This window comes from Nannobrachium achirus, assembly GCF_963921795.1.
Source record: "Nannobrachium achirus genome assembly, chromosome: 22".
Taxonomy (NCBI): Eukaryota; Metazoa; Chordata; class Actinopteri; order Myctophiformes; family Myctophidae; genus Nannobrachium; species Nannobrachium achirus.
The window spans coordinates 8,338,835-8,357,228 of record NC_137829.1 but is presented as its reverse complement, the minus strand read 5'-3'; the positions used below and the strand labels follow the sequence as shown (position 1 = coordinate 8,357,228).

Sequence of the window (18,394 nt, the reverse complement as noted above, 5' to 3'; positions counted from 1 at the left end):
CACAAACCTGTTGTCGTTAGGGGTTCAGTGTCTTCGTCAAGAACACTTCAACACTAGGGAGAGCGAACTTTGTGATTCAAAGCAGCACCTCTACCACCTGGGCCAACCTAGCTAACCTTCTGGCAAACCTGTTCCTTTACTCCTCTGTATCGTCATCATTAGCAGTTTAAAGTTCCCCTAAGACCCAGCCTACATTACCCTCCCTCCTCTGCTGAACCTGCCATGTCGGATTAGAAGTTTAATCTTCAGCAACATACCACTGCTCTGGCCAAACACGGGAGACTTAAGAGCAGAGGCAGAGATATGAAAAACAACTCTCAGTCAGACCCTTCAACTGTCCTCCTGAATCACTCTAGTGGCATGCTGTCAAATGTTCAGAGGAACTACCGCACAGGGAGCACAATGTGGACATTCCACACTTCTCTTTCCGATGAACAGTATGGATGATGACACCATCATTTAAAGTGACATTAAAAAAGTATTTAAAAAGTCTTAAAGCCATACTGTGTAAGATGCCCAACTAGTGGTCATTAGCCCTATAGCAAACCGCGGTCGCGTTCGCGTCTTTCGCCCGTTTTTCGTACCTTCACACCCCCGCGTCTGCCTCCACCTCGCTGAGATCTATCTTTTAAGGGGTCCCTTGTTCCTGTGCGTTCAGTAATTCCAGAGATACGGACTCCTTCACCCTGCCTGGTAGGCGAAATTACCTAGAGAAGGGATGGTACAAACGGGCGACAACAAATATGGCTGCCATAGCGACCCCACTTCAAGATGCGCTGTGATTGGCCGGCAGTTGTATAACCCTCGCTGTGATTGGCCGGTAGTGTGATGACGCAATTTTGGCGCGAGATCCGGTCCACGGCAAGGATCTCAGTTTACATACAGAGAAGGCTTTACAGGCTGAAATTCACGGCGCGGATCTTCTAAAACTTTTGTGATTTAATAGTTAGGAGAATTTTAAGATTTGTTTTATAAAAAAAGTTACATAGTACAACTTTAAATCTGACTTGCCTAAACCTGCTTCGGGCCCCCAGATGGACACTGACCCCATGTGATGGAAATCCAATAATTCGCAAATGCCCCAAATCAGTTGTAAATTGCGGTATCGTGTGTCAGTAGATGTGAATCATTACAGAACAGGGGGGTCCTGGGTCTCTGACCACAGCTATTGTTTATTCATGCAAGGCACTGATGCAACTCAGCATTCAAGGTTTGTTTGGACGCACGGAATGCAGCCCACCACTAATTATTCCAAAATTCTTTACTACTTCCGCAGAGGGCATTGCAGTACAACTAAAGGCATGGTTCAAATAGCTTAGGTACTACACTCAATAAATACCAATTAGGAAGAGAGATAGTGTGACAAATGACTATGGGTACTGACATCATAGCAGGACACACATTGTGAACGCGATGTCCAGTGTCTGTCAAGAGTTGTAGTATAAAGTAGTACATGTCTACTTGTGTGAGGCCCTGCCTCACATGAGTACATCTGAATGGATGCTGTCATAGATGACTGGTCATTGCGTTCTGTCAAGAGTCAACAAACAGAATGCAGCCATATAATGCCATTATTGAGGACTAGTCGTGCCTCACAGCTCGTAGTGTGAAAAACAACACTTTATGTCATTCATGTATATAGGCCATTTATAAGATTGGGTCACTGGACTAGCCTTTTATATCAACTGCCAGTGTGGGCAACAGAAGACAGAGGGATTTGGGTTGTGAATGGATTATGGAAACATTAAAAATCAAAACATCATTATTCAGATATTCTACAAGGGTTAGCCATATTTGATTTAAAAAAAATTTTCTTGCCCTTTGGTGAGACTTGGTCACAACATATTTAATGTTTGAAAACCATTAGTGCAGGTGTTGGGTTTGGCAGATTTCAATGACAAAAACACGTGGAATTCCACATAACAGGAGTATAATACCATTGTTCTTTCTGATGGCTTAATTCCCAATAATCTAACGAGGAATCTGAGGAAGCTATGGGCCATTTCAAACAGCCACTCTGACACAAAAGGAGGAAAATAATAATCAAAGCTAGACGTGAAACTTGATATTGAAAAGCTCAGCCCCTGCATTGTTAAATTGCCTTCCATCTTAACTACGCCAAAACTCCTGCCTAATGCCCAAGGAAAGGAAACAAAGATTGTTTTAAGGTTTCCAGCATACACAGCAAAATCCAGCGTTGATCTAACTCTGAAAGTGTAATAGGTTAATTTCATCACTCTTAGAGTTAAATTAACATTTGAATATTGACTGGAGAAAGCAAAAGGTATGTCAATTGAATTCACAGTTGCTAAAGACAGTTATTCTTAACTGTACTAAGAACACATTATTTGTAATAACTGTAATACGAACATTCACAAACAGTAATAACTGCAATAAGAACAGTTCCAAACACATCAAAAAAGTGTATGCAAAACAATTACAAAACGGCACTGTGTCGCGAAAGTCTAGTATCACATTTCAAGCTCAATAGGGAGCTAGAATACACTATTCAAAACACACAGACAATGGTTTAATGTTTCTTGTCACGGTATGCATATATTCTTCTGAGCTAACACAAACAGTAAGTTGTCAAAGACCTTTCTATTCAATTAACAAGGACCTTCATTATTGTACAAAGCCCTGTGGTTGTAGGGAACAGTGAAGTGAGCTGCCTGACAGCCATCGTGCACCGAGGGGAGGAGGGCTATGCTCACAGCCATGGAAGCCAATGTAGGAATGCATCCATGTGACAGACTCCAGACCATTTAAGTCAAGTTTTTTAACACCACCACCTACCTAGCCATGAACACATGCCACTGTTAAAAAGTGCTGTGAAGCCAAGCACCCTGTAAATCATTCAGCAAGACCCCACGGACACCAAAACTCTTCCTTTGAAGGAATGGATTCACCAAAACCCTGATATATTGCCACAGAAATCACTCAACAGTCAACACACTATTGTATTGCTCCTGTCAGTGAGCTGTATCGATAGCTATTCAGCCCACACTTTTTACCTGACCCCCCCCGCGCCAAAAACACACTGCCCCCTCCCTGCTCCGGCCTGTGATCGTACCCCTGCCAAAGTCCATGAGCCAAGCCGCTACAATGGGCCAGTGTGCAAGTGTGAGAGACGCTGATGTCACATAGAAAGTATTCAGATTCACCCCTCATGAAATTAGAACAATATTTGTTTAGTTACAGCCGGTGCACCGGCTCCCTGACGCCCTGCTGGGAAGGGAATTCATGAGGCCAGGAAACATAATTTCACTCTCTTACAAAGAAAGAAAGAGAGAGAGAGGTAGAGAGAGAGAGAGAGAGAGAGGAAAAAAGAAAGAACGGGTAGCTGGCTGGATATTTTATGGAAACCTGGGATAATTTGGAATTTAAAATGTAGAAAAGTGTAATTGAAAGCATAAGATAGGCCTATGTATGCTATACAGTTCTACTTCTTGACAAATTACAATTATTATCCACAAATACACACATACATACACACGTTTCCCAAAAATACCAAACACAACATATTGTGTCATTGTCCCAAAATTCAAAAAGTTCGAAAATATTGTTATTACAATAGGCTAGTTGGGTTTGTGTTTAGAGTGTGAATGTTTATTGTATCACATAAACTGGGCAAAGATCCTAACCCCAGAAACACTATTAAGTCAGGCTGACTTTAGCATGACAGCTGTATCATTCACCTAATTAATAAACAGTCTCTGTTGTTTCTTCCTCGCCGTTTATTTGGAGCCTCAAAGCCATAAGCTGCAAACATTCAAAGATCTGATGAGCAGGTCTAGACAAGATCTGACAAAGGACCTGGCTCACACATGATAACTGGGGTCAAAGTAAAATACTGTTTTAAGAAGGATTAAGGATAATGTACGACAGAAGGAGGGATGAGGGAGAGAGAGAGAGAGAACAGACAGTTGCAGAATATAAGAAAATACCAAAATATAGTTCAATAAGATATCACAATGTAGCTAAGCTCTACTGGTGAAGTAAACACCACTGGCCTATATACACTGTTTGATGTACCTCCTGCTGTTAACTTCTGAGGTGAGGTCGCTCACAAATGTAAGAAGGTAATTAAAGTAAGTAAACTCTCCAAGGGCAACCACACAGTTTTAGGTCATTAATAACATTCATCATACATTTATAGTATTTTAAGCATTGGGTGTCATTTAACAAACTTAAACAATGATTTTAGGCTGCCTGCCCCTCAGTTTCAATAAATAAATAACAGGTGTTGTTGAGCCACACACCTACCTAATAGCTACACATGGTACAAAGCAGTGGTGGAAAGTAACTAAGTAGCCTACGGTAGAAAGTAACTAACTACGTTTGCTTATACTGTACGAAGTACCATTTTGAGGTATTTATAATTTACTTGAATATTTCCAATTTCCAATACTTTTACTTCTACTAGCCTACATCTCAGAGGCAAATATTGTACTTTTGCAATGCATTATGAGCTTGTAGATCTGCTATCAAAATATGTTATGCATTTGAAAACTTAAAATGGGACATTCTGCATATGAGTACTTTCTACTTTTGGTAGCCTACTGCTACTCTAAGTATAGCCTATATATTTTGATACCAATACCTTTGTACTTTTAGTTTACTCAAGTATATTTTGAATACAGGACTTCTACTTCTACTGTAACAGAGTAGGCCTACATATATGTCTACGTTGCAGTATTGATACTTTTACATAAAAGGTGAGTACTTTTCCCATCACTGCCTGCCCCACACCTACACACCTATACACATGGTAACACAACCAAGGTTGTTGCTCTTTACTTACCTCAACCCATCTCTGTGCTTCCAAATAGGCTTCTTCGCAGCCGACAGTTGATTGCTCACGCCACTCCATCACAAGAAATTATCCACCTGAATAACATCAAAGTGACCGTGCGAACTCAATTCATACCGAGCAGCTACCGACCCAGCATGATTATTATCTGACAGTGCGATACAGACTGTAAATCAAACAAGCATAGACACCTTCAGTCATCAACCGGTGACAGCCCCACGGCACGAACACCTGGGGTTATAGCCTACTACTCCTTTCCTTTAAACGCTGAACTGTTTTCGTTTAGTCGAGTTAACTCGGCTAATCATTAAACTATTAATGCATAAAGGTGTAACTTCTGTTGCCTACCTGCTTTCCTCTGCTCTGACAGTGACACACCTTTACTTTGACAATCCCTTACTTAAGCCCGCTCCACCTTTCCGCAACCAAACGTGTTGTATTCGGACGCGCAAGAAACGAAGTATTTTTTAAAGGAGTGGGAGAGACAGTGGAGCCAACTCTATTCATCTGAAGTTGCAGACAACGGGACAGCATTAATTCTCTCGCTCTCCTGAAAACTCCATGCATGGCACGATACTCTCCTGAGTAGACGCCGCCCAGTGGCAATTATGTGGCGCAGTGCTCTTTGAGGTCAGAGTCTCAGACAAATGACCAGCTTTTAATCGGTATACACACAAACACAGACATAAATCTTTACTTCGAAACTATGCTTGTTGCAATGACTAGAGGTAACAAGAAGCCTGTCTGTTTATATTTGCCTTAACACGTTTGATTTGAAATAAAATGAAATATTGACAAGGAACATTTTCTTTTGGAACGAATGTACAAACAGTGTCAATTAGTACACACTCAAGCTATTGCTTTTTAATGTTTCTTACTTAATACATTTAAATGTTAATACCATTTAGTCATTTTAAATAGGCTACAACCTGGCTGAAATACTGTCCATCCTGACATACAAAAGCATAGAAAAGAGAGAAACGTTTTATAAATGTATTTTTATTTTACAGAACATCCAATTTTCATAATTACAAAAATGTAGGCACATTCCGCATAGATCCATCATTTACATTTTGATCTTGTAAATCCCAAAGTTAGCCTCGCATAGCAGGTAGACTGATCAGCTTCACACAGTAGCTTTAAGCCTATACTTATTTTCAAAGCAAGTATTCTAATTAACTTATTTATGAACTTGAACATCTTATTAAACCAATTTTTATGCCATGGACATTCTTGCAGATTCTTTCAAGCCCATAGCAATAAAATCAAGCCAATTTCACACGGCTTCATCAGGAAAATATTGGCAAACCTTTGTTACCCAGCTTCATCAGGAAAATATTGGCAAACCTTTGTTACCTTAACTACTAAGTGCCAAACACACTATGTAACATCAACAAACTTTAGTGCAGGTTTCAAGTAATATGGGAAACTTTGATCATACACCAACCAATTTTAGTTGCATGGCAACATTTTAACTCCCTTGCTGAGTGCACAACTTAACAGCAACATAATAAGTGTGGAACATCACTTTAGAATGATTTCCCTTTCCTTTGAATATTATTCCCACATCACAGGCTAATCTAATAAAATAAAAACGTAATCTAACTTTTTAATTAAGTCAGCACTTCAGAATGATTGGCAGTTGTTTTTCTTTGCTTCTCTCTGTGATCAGAAGGGAGTGTCACAAGAAGAGTAGCTTCATGCTTTGGAAAGGGCAACAACCGTGAAGCGAAGCTCCTGAGGGTCACGAGCCATAAAAATCTTACACACCCCTATAGCATCCTATTGTAAGAGAACACAGATCAAGAGAAATAAAATTAATGAACTGGTATTAAACAGGCAAAGATCATGTGTTTCACTGTCATACTTTCTTGTAATCAGGTCATTTCTCATTTCTTACCTCAAGGAAGGCATCTTCCGATGTTTTCCCATGAACAATGGGGAAAGGCTTGCGGCCATCTGTAGACATGAAAGTTAGACACGTTCATTTTACTAAAGTAAATAATCTGTTTAAAGCAAATACATTTATTGTCGGGTAGTTAAAGTTGTTTTTAGAATTATGTTTGGCATTTCAGATGTCAGTGTGGAGAGACCGAAAACAAGGGACGAGAGATACATTATGAGCAAGACACTAAACCCCCCGATGAGCAGGTTGGTGCCTTGCATGGTTTCCTCCACCATCGGTGTATGAATGTGTGTGTGTGTGTGTGTGTGTGTGTGTGTGTCTGTCTCTAATGCACAATCTCTGTAAAGCACCTTGAATAAAGGTGCTATATAAATGCACAATTTACTATTTAGTATGCGAGATGAGACGGGAATCCGGGTCCTCATGCAAAGGAGCATTATGGAGCAGTAACTGTCTCCCTTAAATAGCCATATAATTTAAGCTAATACATGTGTGTGTGTGTGTGTGTGTGTGTGTGTGTGTGTGTGTGTGTGTGTGTGTGTGTGTGTGTGTTGTAGTGTAATATCAAAGGTCAGTAGCAGATAACTTACCCAGTTCATATAAATGTCCTTCAGCATTCACAAATGCTATAAAATGTAGATCTACTTTTTCATCTATGCTTGGTGCCTAGGACAAACAGAGATCAAATCACTGTTTTGAAGAGTAATATATTTACACTGTAAGTAAAATTGGCACAGATTTAATGCCTTTTATATAGTTCCATGCACACGTTACATGAATGTGGTTATTATACAATACACATACCATATTATACCAATACTATCCTAACTATATATGCTTCGGCCATATGACATATTCATAAGCAAATTTGAAATAATTTACAATTTAGCCAAACCTGTAAATGTGTATTATACAACACGCAGATTACTTAATGCTTGGGTTCCACTTCATTAAAAAACAAATGAAAATACAGATAATCTTAAATTTAAGAGCACTTAACCCATTTTCAATCTTATCTTCACATAATAGGTCCTTACTCCTTACTAATGCTCATTATTCTCATTCTGCTTCTTGTTCAGAAACCTACCTAGTGCCTACCAATGACATTCTTGATGGGGATTCCAAGCTAATAAAAACCATTTTGTTTTTTGTCCCCGTTTTGCATTTGTATTGTTGCTCCCTGCCCCTCTTCCGCAAAAGGACCACGATGGAAACAAGTCTACAGACTTTGAGTATTTATTCTTTTGAATTCAATTTCAATAAAGTGCTCGATCAATCAATACAGCCTTTCTCTTCCTGTAAAGTTAGCATACTGAAATAGAAGTTTTTGCATTAACACTTTTTGTTGTTTTGTTTGAAAATTGAAATGAACAAATCGGACTACCAATAATGTCACTGGTAAGCAGGTATCTGAACTGTCCACATCCCTCCTCTGAGACAGAGAGCGAGTAGACAGAGCAATAGTGAAGACCGATTATATGACAAGTTGAAAATGGGTGAAGTGGTCCTTTAATGCTAACCTCACTTTGTCCTTCCTGTGCACTGGATTCGTGTGTAACACGAATACTCTGGAAGAGAAGGGGGTGGGGGGAGATTTTCTTTAGTCAAAAATCACATAACTATAAAGCAGTTGAATTTTCACATAGTTAACTCATTCTGAGCCCAGGACATTAACGGATTAGGGGGTCCAGAGTGCCCCCTCCCGGCCCCATTAACGGCCGCTGTCTTATTTTGAAGGCCAGAAGTCTAGACCGGAAGTACTTCCGGTCTGACGTCATCGGATCGTGCGCCGGAACCGATGCGTGTCCACGTGGAGTTGTGTAATGGCCGACCGGGAGCTTTTATAACTGTGTAAAATAAGCGAGCATCTGCCTCCATCCTAGCTTCTAAAGTGTAGTTTTGAGATAATGGACATTAAAGATGAGATCGGCCGTCCACCTCAATGTTATGGGATGACTATAGTGTGCTCGTGGAGCCGTGATGATGACAAATCAGCGCGGATTTCGTCTCCGGAGCGTCGGCCATTGTACTAGGTATTTTTACTCGCCGTTTTCCCGCGACATCGCGTGGATGGCACTATAGATACTCTATTACTTTTCCCGCGACATCGCGGGGTTGGCTTTTAATGAGTTAATACAGTTGTAATAATTCATTGTTATAGTCTATTCTTAGTTTTACCTCATCTTTTTCCAGGAAGACAGCCTTTTCCTCTGGGCTCATTTTAGAGGATTGCTCGAGGAACTTCTTCAGAGGAGAGTCAGGCTCTGAGGGGAATTGACAACTTAAAAAACATCTCTGAAGTTCACATTGTTGTTTTTGTTTTAACCTACCCTGAAAACAGGCATTTCTCAATGCTAATAATGGCATTGGCAACATGCCATTAGCAATAGCAAACCTTTGATAATAAGCACAGTATCTTCAAATTCCCAGGCAACAGCAAGCAATGGTGTTCAAACTAAGTTACGTGAGAGTGAATGTTGGCATTTGAGACCCGAAAAGGGACAAACTTGTTACTGTTAAGCACTTACCAAATTCCAGATGTCCTTGGTTGTTCGCTACAGCATGAATTAAGCCTATTGTTCCACAGGCATTTCCAATGGTCTGCTTCATGAAGTAGACTGCAGGAGACACCTCCTGTCCCTGTGCCTTAATCTTCGCCTCCTCCTCTAGCCTGAATGACTCATACTGGACAGGAGAATGAAGGATTATTACATTTGCCCATCATTATGTATGCACTGCAGTCAGTGTAAGGTCGATTACATTTGTACACAATGTACCTGTAAAAGCAGAAACAAGACTGTACCTTCTCTGTGACAGGGAAGAGAAGGAGAACCGCAGCCACTGGTCTTGGTACCATGCTGAGGAGATCTGGATCTAAACCATATACATCCCCAAACTGCCAGGTTGGAAGCAAACCTAACTGACAGAGAAACTAAAGAGAGACACTGAAAGTTAAGCTTAGTGTAATGATGCTTTACAGAAAACAACCACTTTTAGTCTGAGTCTAGAGTCTGATTAAACTATACGACATAATATCTTCCCTGGAATTGACCACGTTTACAAACTCATTATACAATCGTTTTCAGCATCATTTTAAAAGAATGATGGCTTTTGGCATCATTTCAAAACACACCTGGGAAATGGGAATGTTACTTATTTAAGATAGGCTAACCTTCTTGTGGTGCAGATAGAGATACACGTACCTGGTTCATGACCTAAAACAAAAAACAGAAAAAAACAAATAAATTACAGCCCCAACAATAACACTCAAACACTGTATCACAATGACGTTTTCTTTTAGCAGACTATAGCCACGCCGACCCACTGCAGCTTTTGTTCTCACGCTACGGTAGCTAGGAATAGTTAGCAATGAGTTAGCATTCACTCACGCGTCTGTGAATTATACTTTACACAGTTTGTTTTACGCATGTAAAAACTGACAATACATACCTCCGGATTGGCTTCCAGTGGCAACCAGCGTTGTCCATCCATTCTGATCAACGAACGGTTTGTTCTTTCAACAGACCAGAGGGCAACGTTACACTTTGCAAATGACTGTTGTTTGACAGCTGATAGACACGCGCTTCCGTGTGTCTCGAAGTGAACTAAACGCCGAGTACTGCAAAGGGTGGCGACTTTATGCGTAATTTTTCATGTTAATGGAAAGACCCTTGTTACGCACAACAGTGACATCAATATAAACAGTGCAGTACACCCTTATTTATTGTTACGCGAAAATAGCTCTTCTTTGAGGTTTTTGTCAACGGAAAGATTCGTTTATTAATTTTAAATACACCCATGCTAGTTCAACACTGGAACATCCCGTGTTTGTCGGCATCATGGGCGTGACGCGCAGGCGGCGTAGAGTACAGTTTAGACTGGCACTCATTCTTCCATTCATTCATTTACCGGTTGTACATTGCTCTGCGTTTCTGCGTTATTCTAGTGATAGTGGTTATTTTATTATTATTATTATTATTATTAAAGGTAATGCCGTGTAATGGACAGGTTTTCCTTATCGTGACGTGTGTATGTGCGAAATGTTATGTTGCATTGGCGGAGGGAATCCACAAGATGGAGGTGTTGTACTTTTATTTTCGGCATGGGTACTGTTGCTGTTGAGTGATACTACACTATGGTTACAGCCGGTTACACCAATCTGCTTTCAAAATAAAAACATAAATATGATATAATATAATACACCAGTGGTACTGGTTCCCAAACCTTTTAGCTCATGACAGCTTGTAGATCGGCTATTTTCACTACTTCTTAAACATTTGTTGTCTCATTTATGGAATTTCTTATATTTTTCTTGTATTCATTAATGAAATTACTTCGAAAAATGATTTATTTATTAAAACATGTATTTATTTTTATATATGACAATCTTAGCTTTTTGGGGAATGTAGAAAATGTAGGGGATAATTAAGGTTATAAGGTGTTGTTATTACTTTAGTTTTTCACAAAGTAAAATATTATTAATAATAATTAAATAATTATAAAAATAAAAAAATAAAATTCATGAGTCTTATTTTGAAATCTGCGTACAGGAAGTATAACTTGTATTTATGCCAACGTGACGAGTTGTATCTTCAGTTCTGAGGAGCGATTCAGAGAAGATGCCTGGGCTAGACACGTCATATGGTGGGTTTTAACTTAACGTTGGAAAATTGGTTTCAGGTGACCCTATAAGAAGTTTTCTAATCCGTATCTATTTAAGTGGTGCAAAATACACCACCTGATTTGCTATAACTTGGGGTCTGGCTAATTAAAGCTAATAATTTAGCTATATGGTGACGTTAGCTTGGGCTGCCTGAGACCAACACTGTCTGGTGGTGACATGATGGATGGAGTGATAGATTAACAGCTGTATTACCTGATGGTTATAACGGTGTCACTATCCCCGGGCGTATTTCATGTAATGTCATGACTCGTGTGTAACCTGAAGTTTGTCAACGTCCACACATTTAAGGCTTTATTACTCTTTGTTTCCTCTTTTGTAGATGTACACAAAATTGTGGAAAACATCGGAAGGCTTTCTCCAGATCTGTTGGCTCAAACAGTGAGAATATTCTCTCTCTCTCTCTCTCTCTCTCTCTCTCTCTCTCTCTCTCTCTCTCTCTCTCTCTCTCTCTCTCTCTCTCTCTCTTACTTGAAAAAGACAGGCACTGAAATCCTGATTTTACTGACATTAGGCTATCTATGTGTTTACTTCAAGTTTTAGATTTAAGCTTAGAGCTCATTACCACTTACTTTTTGCTAACCTTTTCCCACACATTATTATAAGTAATAGTCAGCTGAGCTACGCTTATAGTAGCGATTATGATGCTCATGTGACACTGCTTGACAAATCATTGCAAAACCAAAACACTATGGTTATGGTGAAAACTATAGGCCTACATCATGTAGCTACATGTGTAAAGCTTCAAACTCATCAAATGAATGTTCACCATATTCATTCATTGGCTATACCATGGCAAGTACTTCCAAGTACTAGTAGCATCATGTGTGATGTTGATTTGTTAAATATATAAAATCTGGCGTGGCACTACAGTAGTGCTACAGGTAGATATGCAGTGTGAAATTAGCATTGCATGATGGATTGTTGTCTTTAGAGATGTTGCTGATAACTAATCTTCTTATCTCCAGTGTCAGCAGATTCTAACTTATCTTCAAGGGCACACTAGGGGTGTAGATTCAACAGAAATCTCTGATGTGAGTAAAAATCTCCTAACATTTCTTTGCTCTCAGAAATGATCTTCCTATGTCCCTCTTTCACAAGTTATTTTCTTCTTCTGGACAGAGGTTTCCGAGAGCTGGAGTTAGCCTCGACCAGGACACTATACAAAATATTACCAGATATCTCTTATTAACATTCAGGTAATTTTCCTCTTGTATTTGTCCCAAGTAATGATGTGTGGCCCCTAGCCACAATGGCAAGGTGTCCTACTGTACTTACTGGCATTATATTTATTTGAAATATTAAAGGTGTCACTATGTGATATGCATTGAGTTTGTGCAGTTGGATTAGATTGCATTTAAAATGCATTATTTAATAAGACAGATAATAAAACAGATGATCTTCAAGATCAAGTGTGCTTTTTTTTTTACTGACTTCACAGGTTAATCACACATAATTGTTTGTATAAGAGATCCTAAACATTTTGAATGCTATGTATTAGGTCGGCTGGGAAAAGTAACCTTTCAGGGGATGAACTAGTGTTGAGGCTGGAAGACAGTTGCACGAAGTGGCCCAGGGCCTCTCTGCAAGTGATGCACAAGCTGTGGAGTGAACAGGGGGCGCTAGTCCATGCACAACAAGAAGCCCAAGCCATTCTCAGCATCGGCCAGGTATAACATTAATTATTTTTGTAGATTGACAGTATTTGCTTGTGACTTAAGAGTGGCAGATGACTGGTGTTGATCGTCTTTTGTTTTGCTGTTTCTATCTAGTTAGTGGACATGCAGTGGAAACTTGGCATGGCAGTGAGTTCTGATACCTGTCGGTCTCTCAACTCTCCCTATGTGTCTCTACTGCTGAAGATCGCACATCCCTCTGGACACATCTGTCAGAGATCTTTTGAAATGACCATTCCCCAGTTTCAGGTCTGTATCTGAGTGGATGTGCCCTATGAATCCAGTGCTTGCTTGAGTACACTTTTATAAAGCATCTGCATCATTAATTAGCATTGCAATATGACATAATGTTGAAAGCCTTAATTGGTTTGATAAACCGAGATAAAGCCTGACTTGGATTTTTCTTTACACCTGCTGCAGAACTTTCACAAGCAGTTCAAGGAGATGGCTGCTGTTTTGGAGACTGTGTGATGATTGCAACATTACCTTTGTAATGAATGAACGTATGACACATGTTTGAGATAAGATGCTGTATTTTTGCTGTGACAAATGCATTGTTCAAATACGGCTATAAATATATATTGTTCATATTGTTACTCACTGACATGGCTATGCAGTATAGTCTCAATGAGTTTCATGTGTCCCTAGATTCCCTACTCCCTATGCAAAATGTAGTAGAATGCTCTATGATGAACATAATTTAAAATCTCTTCATGTTACTGAAATATTGCTTCTACAGGACCCAATCTATGTTTCAGAGGAGCGACATTTGTTTCAACGGCTATGTCTCGCATTGATAAGGTTTACATTGATTATGATGACATGGTTTGCATTGATCAGTACTTTTAACATGGTGTACTTTTCAGTTGTAATAGAAGGAAAATGCATTTAGACAATACTGTTGGTGCTTCTATTTTGTACTTTATTTGTGAGAAATGGACTGCTTTTGTTTGTAATCGATTTGCAATGTTCCAGCTGTATATGCTGCATACTACCTACGTATTACACCACAGATAGACAAAGACTTAAATAATATAAGACTATACTTTACTGCTTTGCACTAGTTTGGTACTGTTTCTCTAGTTTGGATGGGTTATAACTTATAAGAAAGAATGAAAATCTATTGTTTACATAAACTCAGTTTGCTTTTGTTTGGGCTAGTGTAGACCCTTTCCTACATGGAATCCTAACATTATTGGACAAGAATATGAGGCAGTTTGTTGTCAATCCAAAACTGACCTCCTTTATAGAGCAGTTACTTATAGGGACTGTTCCCACTGTAGATGGCTGTTACAGATACAGTACAGCATAAGTTTGTAACTGTATGTCCCTGTGTTTAGTCAGATAATGTCATGAATATTAACCTTAACAGACCTCTGCAGACCTATTTGTTCTTTTATACACCATAACTTGATCAACACTGTAAATAAAATATGTTTGAAACTTATCACTATCAAATGAGTTTCATTCAACCCTATAGTATTTTTGCTAAGAGTTTTCCTGTGTACCTCGACCCCTATGAAATTGTGTCCTGTGTGTAAGGGAGTTCACGATGTGTGGGTAGTGGCAAAGTAGGCTTTGGTATTTTGCACGGTTCTGATAGTGCTTTGATGATGACTTTACATGACTGAGGCTATTTTTAAGGTAGACTGCTTGCAAATGTAGTATTCCTTTTCTAGTTTGAAAACATACTTGGCTGAAGTCTGAATTTCATGCCATACAGCATAGGGGATGAGTGGCCAAATGTTCTGTATTGGAATATCTGATGATGTTAGTCATTGTATGAACTTGCATGGATGGGGTATGCTAAAGGTCCAGGATGAAATGACTGATGGGGCAATTGAAAATGGCGAGGGTCACATCAGTCTTTATAGTAAAACAATATGTACATAAAATGTAAAGGTTATCCTAATTTGCAGTTAGGATAAACTGTATCTGGGGGAAATGTTATTTGTAATTATATTATTTATCATGATGATTACTATTTATTTATCCTATATATATTAACCAGGTGTTTCAAGCACGCAGACACAGGATTGAAAACGTTTTCCTCAAAGTTTAAATCAGCTTGTACCTGGCTGAGCTGGCTTGGCCTCTGCCTGACCTGTTTGTACCACCATGGTTTGCACTGACAACAGTCAGTCAGCCTGAGTCATGGTATCATGCAGTCTTGTTACAATTATTTTTGTTCTTTACTATTTCCTATAGCCTACTTTTACTTCTACTTCATTGCATCTGGGAGGCAAATATTATGCATTTACTCTACTACAATTATTAGGCTATTTGAAAGATTTAACTAGTGGATTTGGATTATTATTACAAAAATTACATTAATAACTTCAGCACTATATACATTTCGGCCATCTAAAATATTTGTACACATTTGAAAACTTGAAATGGGACATTCACATTCCGCATAATGAGTGTAGGACCTAGTTTACTTTTGGTAGGCATACTTTAAATAATTTTTTTATACTAACGTTGTACTTTTACAGTACTCAAGTACATTTTGAATTTGTAGTTGTAACACAACAGAGTAGGCCTATTTCTACAATATAAATGTGAGTACTTTTTTCCACCACTGGCACAAACAAGCAAGCCACTTGTCGTGCACATGCAGCCAGTGGGCGGGTCCGTAGCGCGCGGCCACTCCTCCAAAAAGGCGTTGTGGATGAAGGGATCACACTGATTCACACAGAGGGGAGTCAGAATGCAGCAACGCCATAAACAAGCATCAAATGATGTCTTCTGCAATCTACAGGCACAGAAAATGCAAGGACGTCCACAGCGGGATGTTAAATTAGAAGAACCATTCACGCCGTCCAGTTCTACGCTCATTAGAAGAGAGAAACGCTCTAAAGAAGCCACATTTTTTGTTTACATTGGAGGCTGCCAACGCCACGTTCTGCAGGCAAGCAAGTGAAACTTGGGCTTTGTTTCACTCACATTGCTCGTTGCTCATTCCAATGGATAATCGCCAAATCAGAGAGTGAGTTTTATCTAAGATGACCATATAAGTACATCAAGTCACCCGTGGCCTTGGAAATAATAAATAATACAAAATCCTGAGTGGTTTTGTTTTGGTGTGCTGGCTGGTGTGGACTACGCTGTTCCTGTGTCGATGAGCACATGTTCGGCTTTGTTGCTTTAACTTTTCATCTGGGACATGGACGGTGATTACTGTTGTCACATAGGCACACGTGGAGTGTTGGATTAGGTCACCTATTCGGGTGTGCACTTTGGAAAATGAAATGATAGCCTGGCGTCATTTTTGAACACAGCCTTCAAGTTCTCAGTGAACGGTCAGACCGTTTGGCATTGCTGTCATTAACCTTCAGACAGAGCTGTTGTTGGGTCGACCGACGACATGGAGTGTCAGGATGAAAAGGCGATCAGAAGGTTCAATCTGTGGTACATCGGCTGGTCCTCGCTGGACAGACGGACTACCTTGCCCATGCTGCCGTGGCTGGTGGCGGAGATCCGCAGGAAGAGCGAGAAGAGCGACTCCAGTGGTCCCGTCCAGGCCAGAGAAGTCCAGCTGGTGCTCAACCCACCGGTCATCCGATGCGTCCCTTGCAATAACGCCAACTCGTCGGTCTTCATATTCGAGCACAAAGTGCAGTTCATTTTTCGGTTCATTCACAACAGCAATGACCTCACATATTTTGCATACCTTATCCGGGCCCAGCCTGACAATCCTGAGTCCGAGATGTCCTGTCATGTCTTCAAGGCCTGTGACCCCAACCAGGTAGGTATTTTCCACAGGATAAAAGTCTACATTTCATCAAACATGTCTTGCAACAATAGGCCTACATGCATAACGTGTAGGTCTATGCCATTGCATGTGGCTCTGCTTCATTTTCATTACGATATTATTTAAATGAACTAATTTGTCCAAAAGTGATATATCATACAAAACCAGGACTTAAGATACCTCAAGATAGTCCATTGCTTTATTGATTGAATACTTAGCTATTAGACCGAAAATTCCGAAATGTAAACAGCACGAGGTACAGTCAGTCATTTGAGCCAAAATGATAACACAAAATAGTCCTGGGGACTTGTTTCCATTGTGCTCCTAGGCTATGGCAATGCATGCACCGAGAAGATTACTGAGTGGACAAAACATGTTTGTTTTTGGTATTAACAGTATTTAGGCCACCCATTTGTGTGGATAATGTGTGGGCATCCTGGTTTTATTGAAAAGTTAATCTACCCCAATGTTCCTCTTGTAGGGAAATCCCTGGCACCACTCACACTATTGAATCAGCAACTTTCTCTGCACTGATCAGTGCAGAATAATTGAGTAACAAACATGACAAACATCTGTTACACATTTGAAATTCAAGAAGGTGGGAGTAGATAACATGCAGTCTGTCTGTATGCAAGCATTCTCAGCAGAAATGCTTGGTATGAAACACAACAAGACTGTACTGAAGCAGCTGTGTGTGTGTGTGTGTGTGTGTGTGTGTGTGTGTGTGTGTGTGTGTGTGTGTGTGTGTGTGTGTGTGTGTGTGTGTGTGTGTGTGTGTGTGTGTGTGTGTGTGTGTGTGTGTGTGTGTGTGTGTGTGTGTGTGTGTGTGTGTGTGTGCGCGTGCGTGCGTGCGATCACGTGGTAAGGAGGAGCCATGTCAAGATCATGGATAACAACAACTAAAATTGTGATCCATGCTTTTATCCATGCTTTTATACAAACATAGTAATAGCCACATATTTGAAAGATATTAAATACTATGCCAGTATTACATTTCCTGTGGTGGGTGCAAGGCCAGAGTACACCATTTGTCTAGTGCTGAAATCTGAGAGGAGTAGAGGCAACATGTTTTGAGACAGATTAATGTTTAAGGCAGTTGAACTCTTATCTTTTCAGACATACCGGTAAATGTATATCTATCCTATGGATGGATGTAACAAAGTCACCTCAGTCAGTGTGTTGTTACGCAAGAAAAACTGGTTTGGTAGCTCAGATGCTACTGTAGCAACACGTGCAGAATGGAACACAAGGAATGCATCCTTTACCCATTGAGAATCGCTCTCCACACTGTCACTGTCACAGAGCAGAGCATTACACAGCAAAATCCAGTTAAATTAACTCATGATGTGTAAAGATTTACCCGTACTGTGTATGCCAGTTTGTGAAATCAAAGTCATTTTGCTCAAGTAAATGTTTTGTTATTTTTAAGTTACACCACAGTATTACTTTATTTTTAGGCAGAGGGATAGAAGGAGAGGGACATGCTTGTGAATCTATTATTAGCTTTCGGTAGCTGACAGGGGTAGTGTGTATAAAGCTTGAAGGCATATTTCTTCCATCAGTC

General features: G+C 39.8%; 4 protein-coding genes across 13 annotated transcripts in view; 2 read left to right on the top strand and 2 right to left on the bottom strand.

Moving 5' to 3' along the window:
• The window catches only part of lmo7a (LIM domain 7a), a 65,756-nt gene extending 60,482 nt beyond the window's left edge, over positions 1-5,274 (bottom strand). For 7 of the 8 annotated variants that reach the window (XM_080753384.1, XM_080753387.1, XM_080753390.1 and 4 more), the window contains exon 1: positions 4,805-4,905. In XM_080753384.1, the coding sequence (XP_080609510.1) occupies positions 4,805-4,873 (69 nt within the window). In that variant the 5' untranslated portion in view covers positions 4,874-4,905. Of the gene's footprint in view, positions 1-4,804; positions 4,906-5,161 lie in introns of those variants that run through there. The other variant, XM_080753385.1, reaches the window with a different exon arrangement.
• A 531-nt stretch (positions 5,275-5,805) lies between these two features.
• Positions 5,806-10,273, bottom strand: uchl3 (ubiquitin carboxyl-terminal esterase L3 (ubiquitin thiolesterase)). 2 transcript variants are annotated; one of them, XM_080753409.1, is made up of 9 exons: positions 10,170-10,273; positions 9,923-9,934; positions 9,523-9,651; positions 9,248-9,404; positions 8,898-8,983; positions 8,240-8,287; positions 7,310-7,385; positions 6,714-6,772; positions 5,806-6,595 (listed from the first exon to the last, which is right to left on the bottom strand). In XM_080753409.1, exons 1-9 carry the CDS (start codon positions 10,209-10,211, stop codon positions 6,512-6,514), a joined length of 693 nt encoding a protein of 230 aa, XP_080609535.1. In that variant the 5' UTR covers positions 10,212-10,273; the 3' UTR covers positions 5,806-6,511. The 2 variants fall into 2 exon arrangements, with proteins under 2 accessions (XP_080609535.1, XP_080609534.1); XM_080753408.1 differs by lacking the exons at positions 9,923-9,934; positions 10,170-10,273 and adding an exon at positions 9,892-9,903.
• Positions 10,274-11,283: 1,010 nt separating this feature from the next.
• Positions 11,284-14,491, top strand: commd6 (COMM domain containing 6). Its single transcript, XM_080753407.1, has 7 exons — positions 11,284-11,363; positions 11,723-11,781; positions 12,369-12,434; positions 12,523-12,599; positions 12,902-13,070; positions 13,173-13,325; positions 13,497-14,491. Exons 1-7 carry the CDS (start codon positions 11,339-11,341, stop codon positions 13,545-13,547), a joined length of 600 nt encoding a protein of 199 aa, XP_080609533.1. The 5' UTR covers positions 11,284-11,338; the 3' UTR covers positions 13,548-14,491.
• Positions 14,492-15,788: 1,297 nt separating this feature from the next.
• The window catches only part of tbc1d4 (TBC1 domain family, member 4), a 44,169-nt gene continuing 41,563 nt past the window's right edge, over positions 15,789-18,394 (top strand). For both annotated transcript variants that reach the window (XM_080753393.1, XM_080753392.1), the window contains exon 1: positions 15,789-16,824. In XM_080753393.1, the coding sequence (XP_080609519.1) occupies positions 16,444-16,824 (381 nt within the window). In that variant the 5' untranslated portion in view covers positions 15,789-16,443. The remainder of the gene's footprint in view (positions 16,825-18,394) is intronic.

What these genes read in the sequence shown, in the direction of transcription:
- uchl3 (XM_080753409.1), bottom strand. Translation starts at nt 10,211, where the DNA reads ATGGATGGACAACGCTGGTTGCCACTGGAAGCCAATCCGGAG. An exon ending in TCTTCCCTGTCACAGAGAAG is followed by an intron (nt 9,405 to 9,522) that starts GTACAGTCTTGT and finishes TCTCCTGTCCAG; the next exon opens with TATGAGTCATTCAGGCTAGA. An exon ending in CGGAAGATGCCTTCCTTGAG is followed by an intron (nt 6,596 to 6,713) that starts GTAAGAAATGAG and finishes CTCTTACAATAG; the next exon opens with GATGCTATAGGGGTGTGTAA.
- commd6 (XM_080753407.1), top strand. Translation starts at nt 11,339, where the DNA reads ATGCCTGGGCTAGACACGTCATATG. An exon ending in ATTCAACAGAAATCTCTGAT is followed by an intron (nt 12,435 to 12,522) that starts GTGAGTAAAAAT and finishes TCTTCTGGACAG; the next exon opens with AGGTTTCCGAGAGCTGGAGT. An exon ending in CCATTCTCAGCATCGGCCAG is followed by an intron (nt 13,071 to 13,172) that starts GTATAACATTAA and finishes GTTTCTATCTAG; the next exon opens with TTAGTGGACATGCAGTGGAA.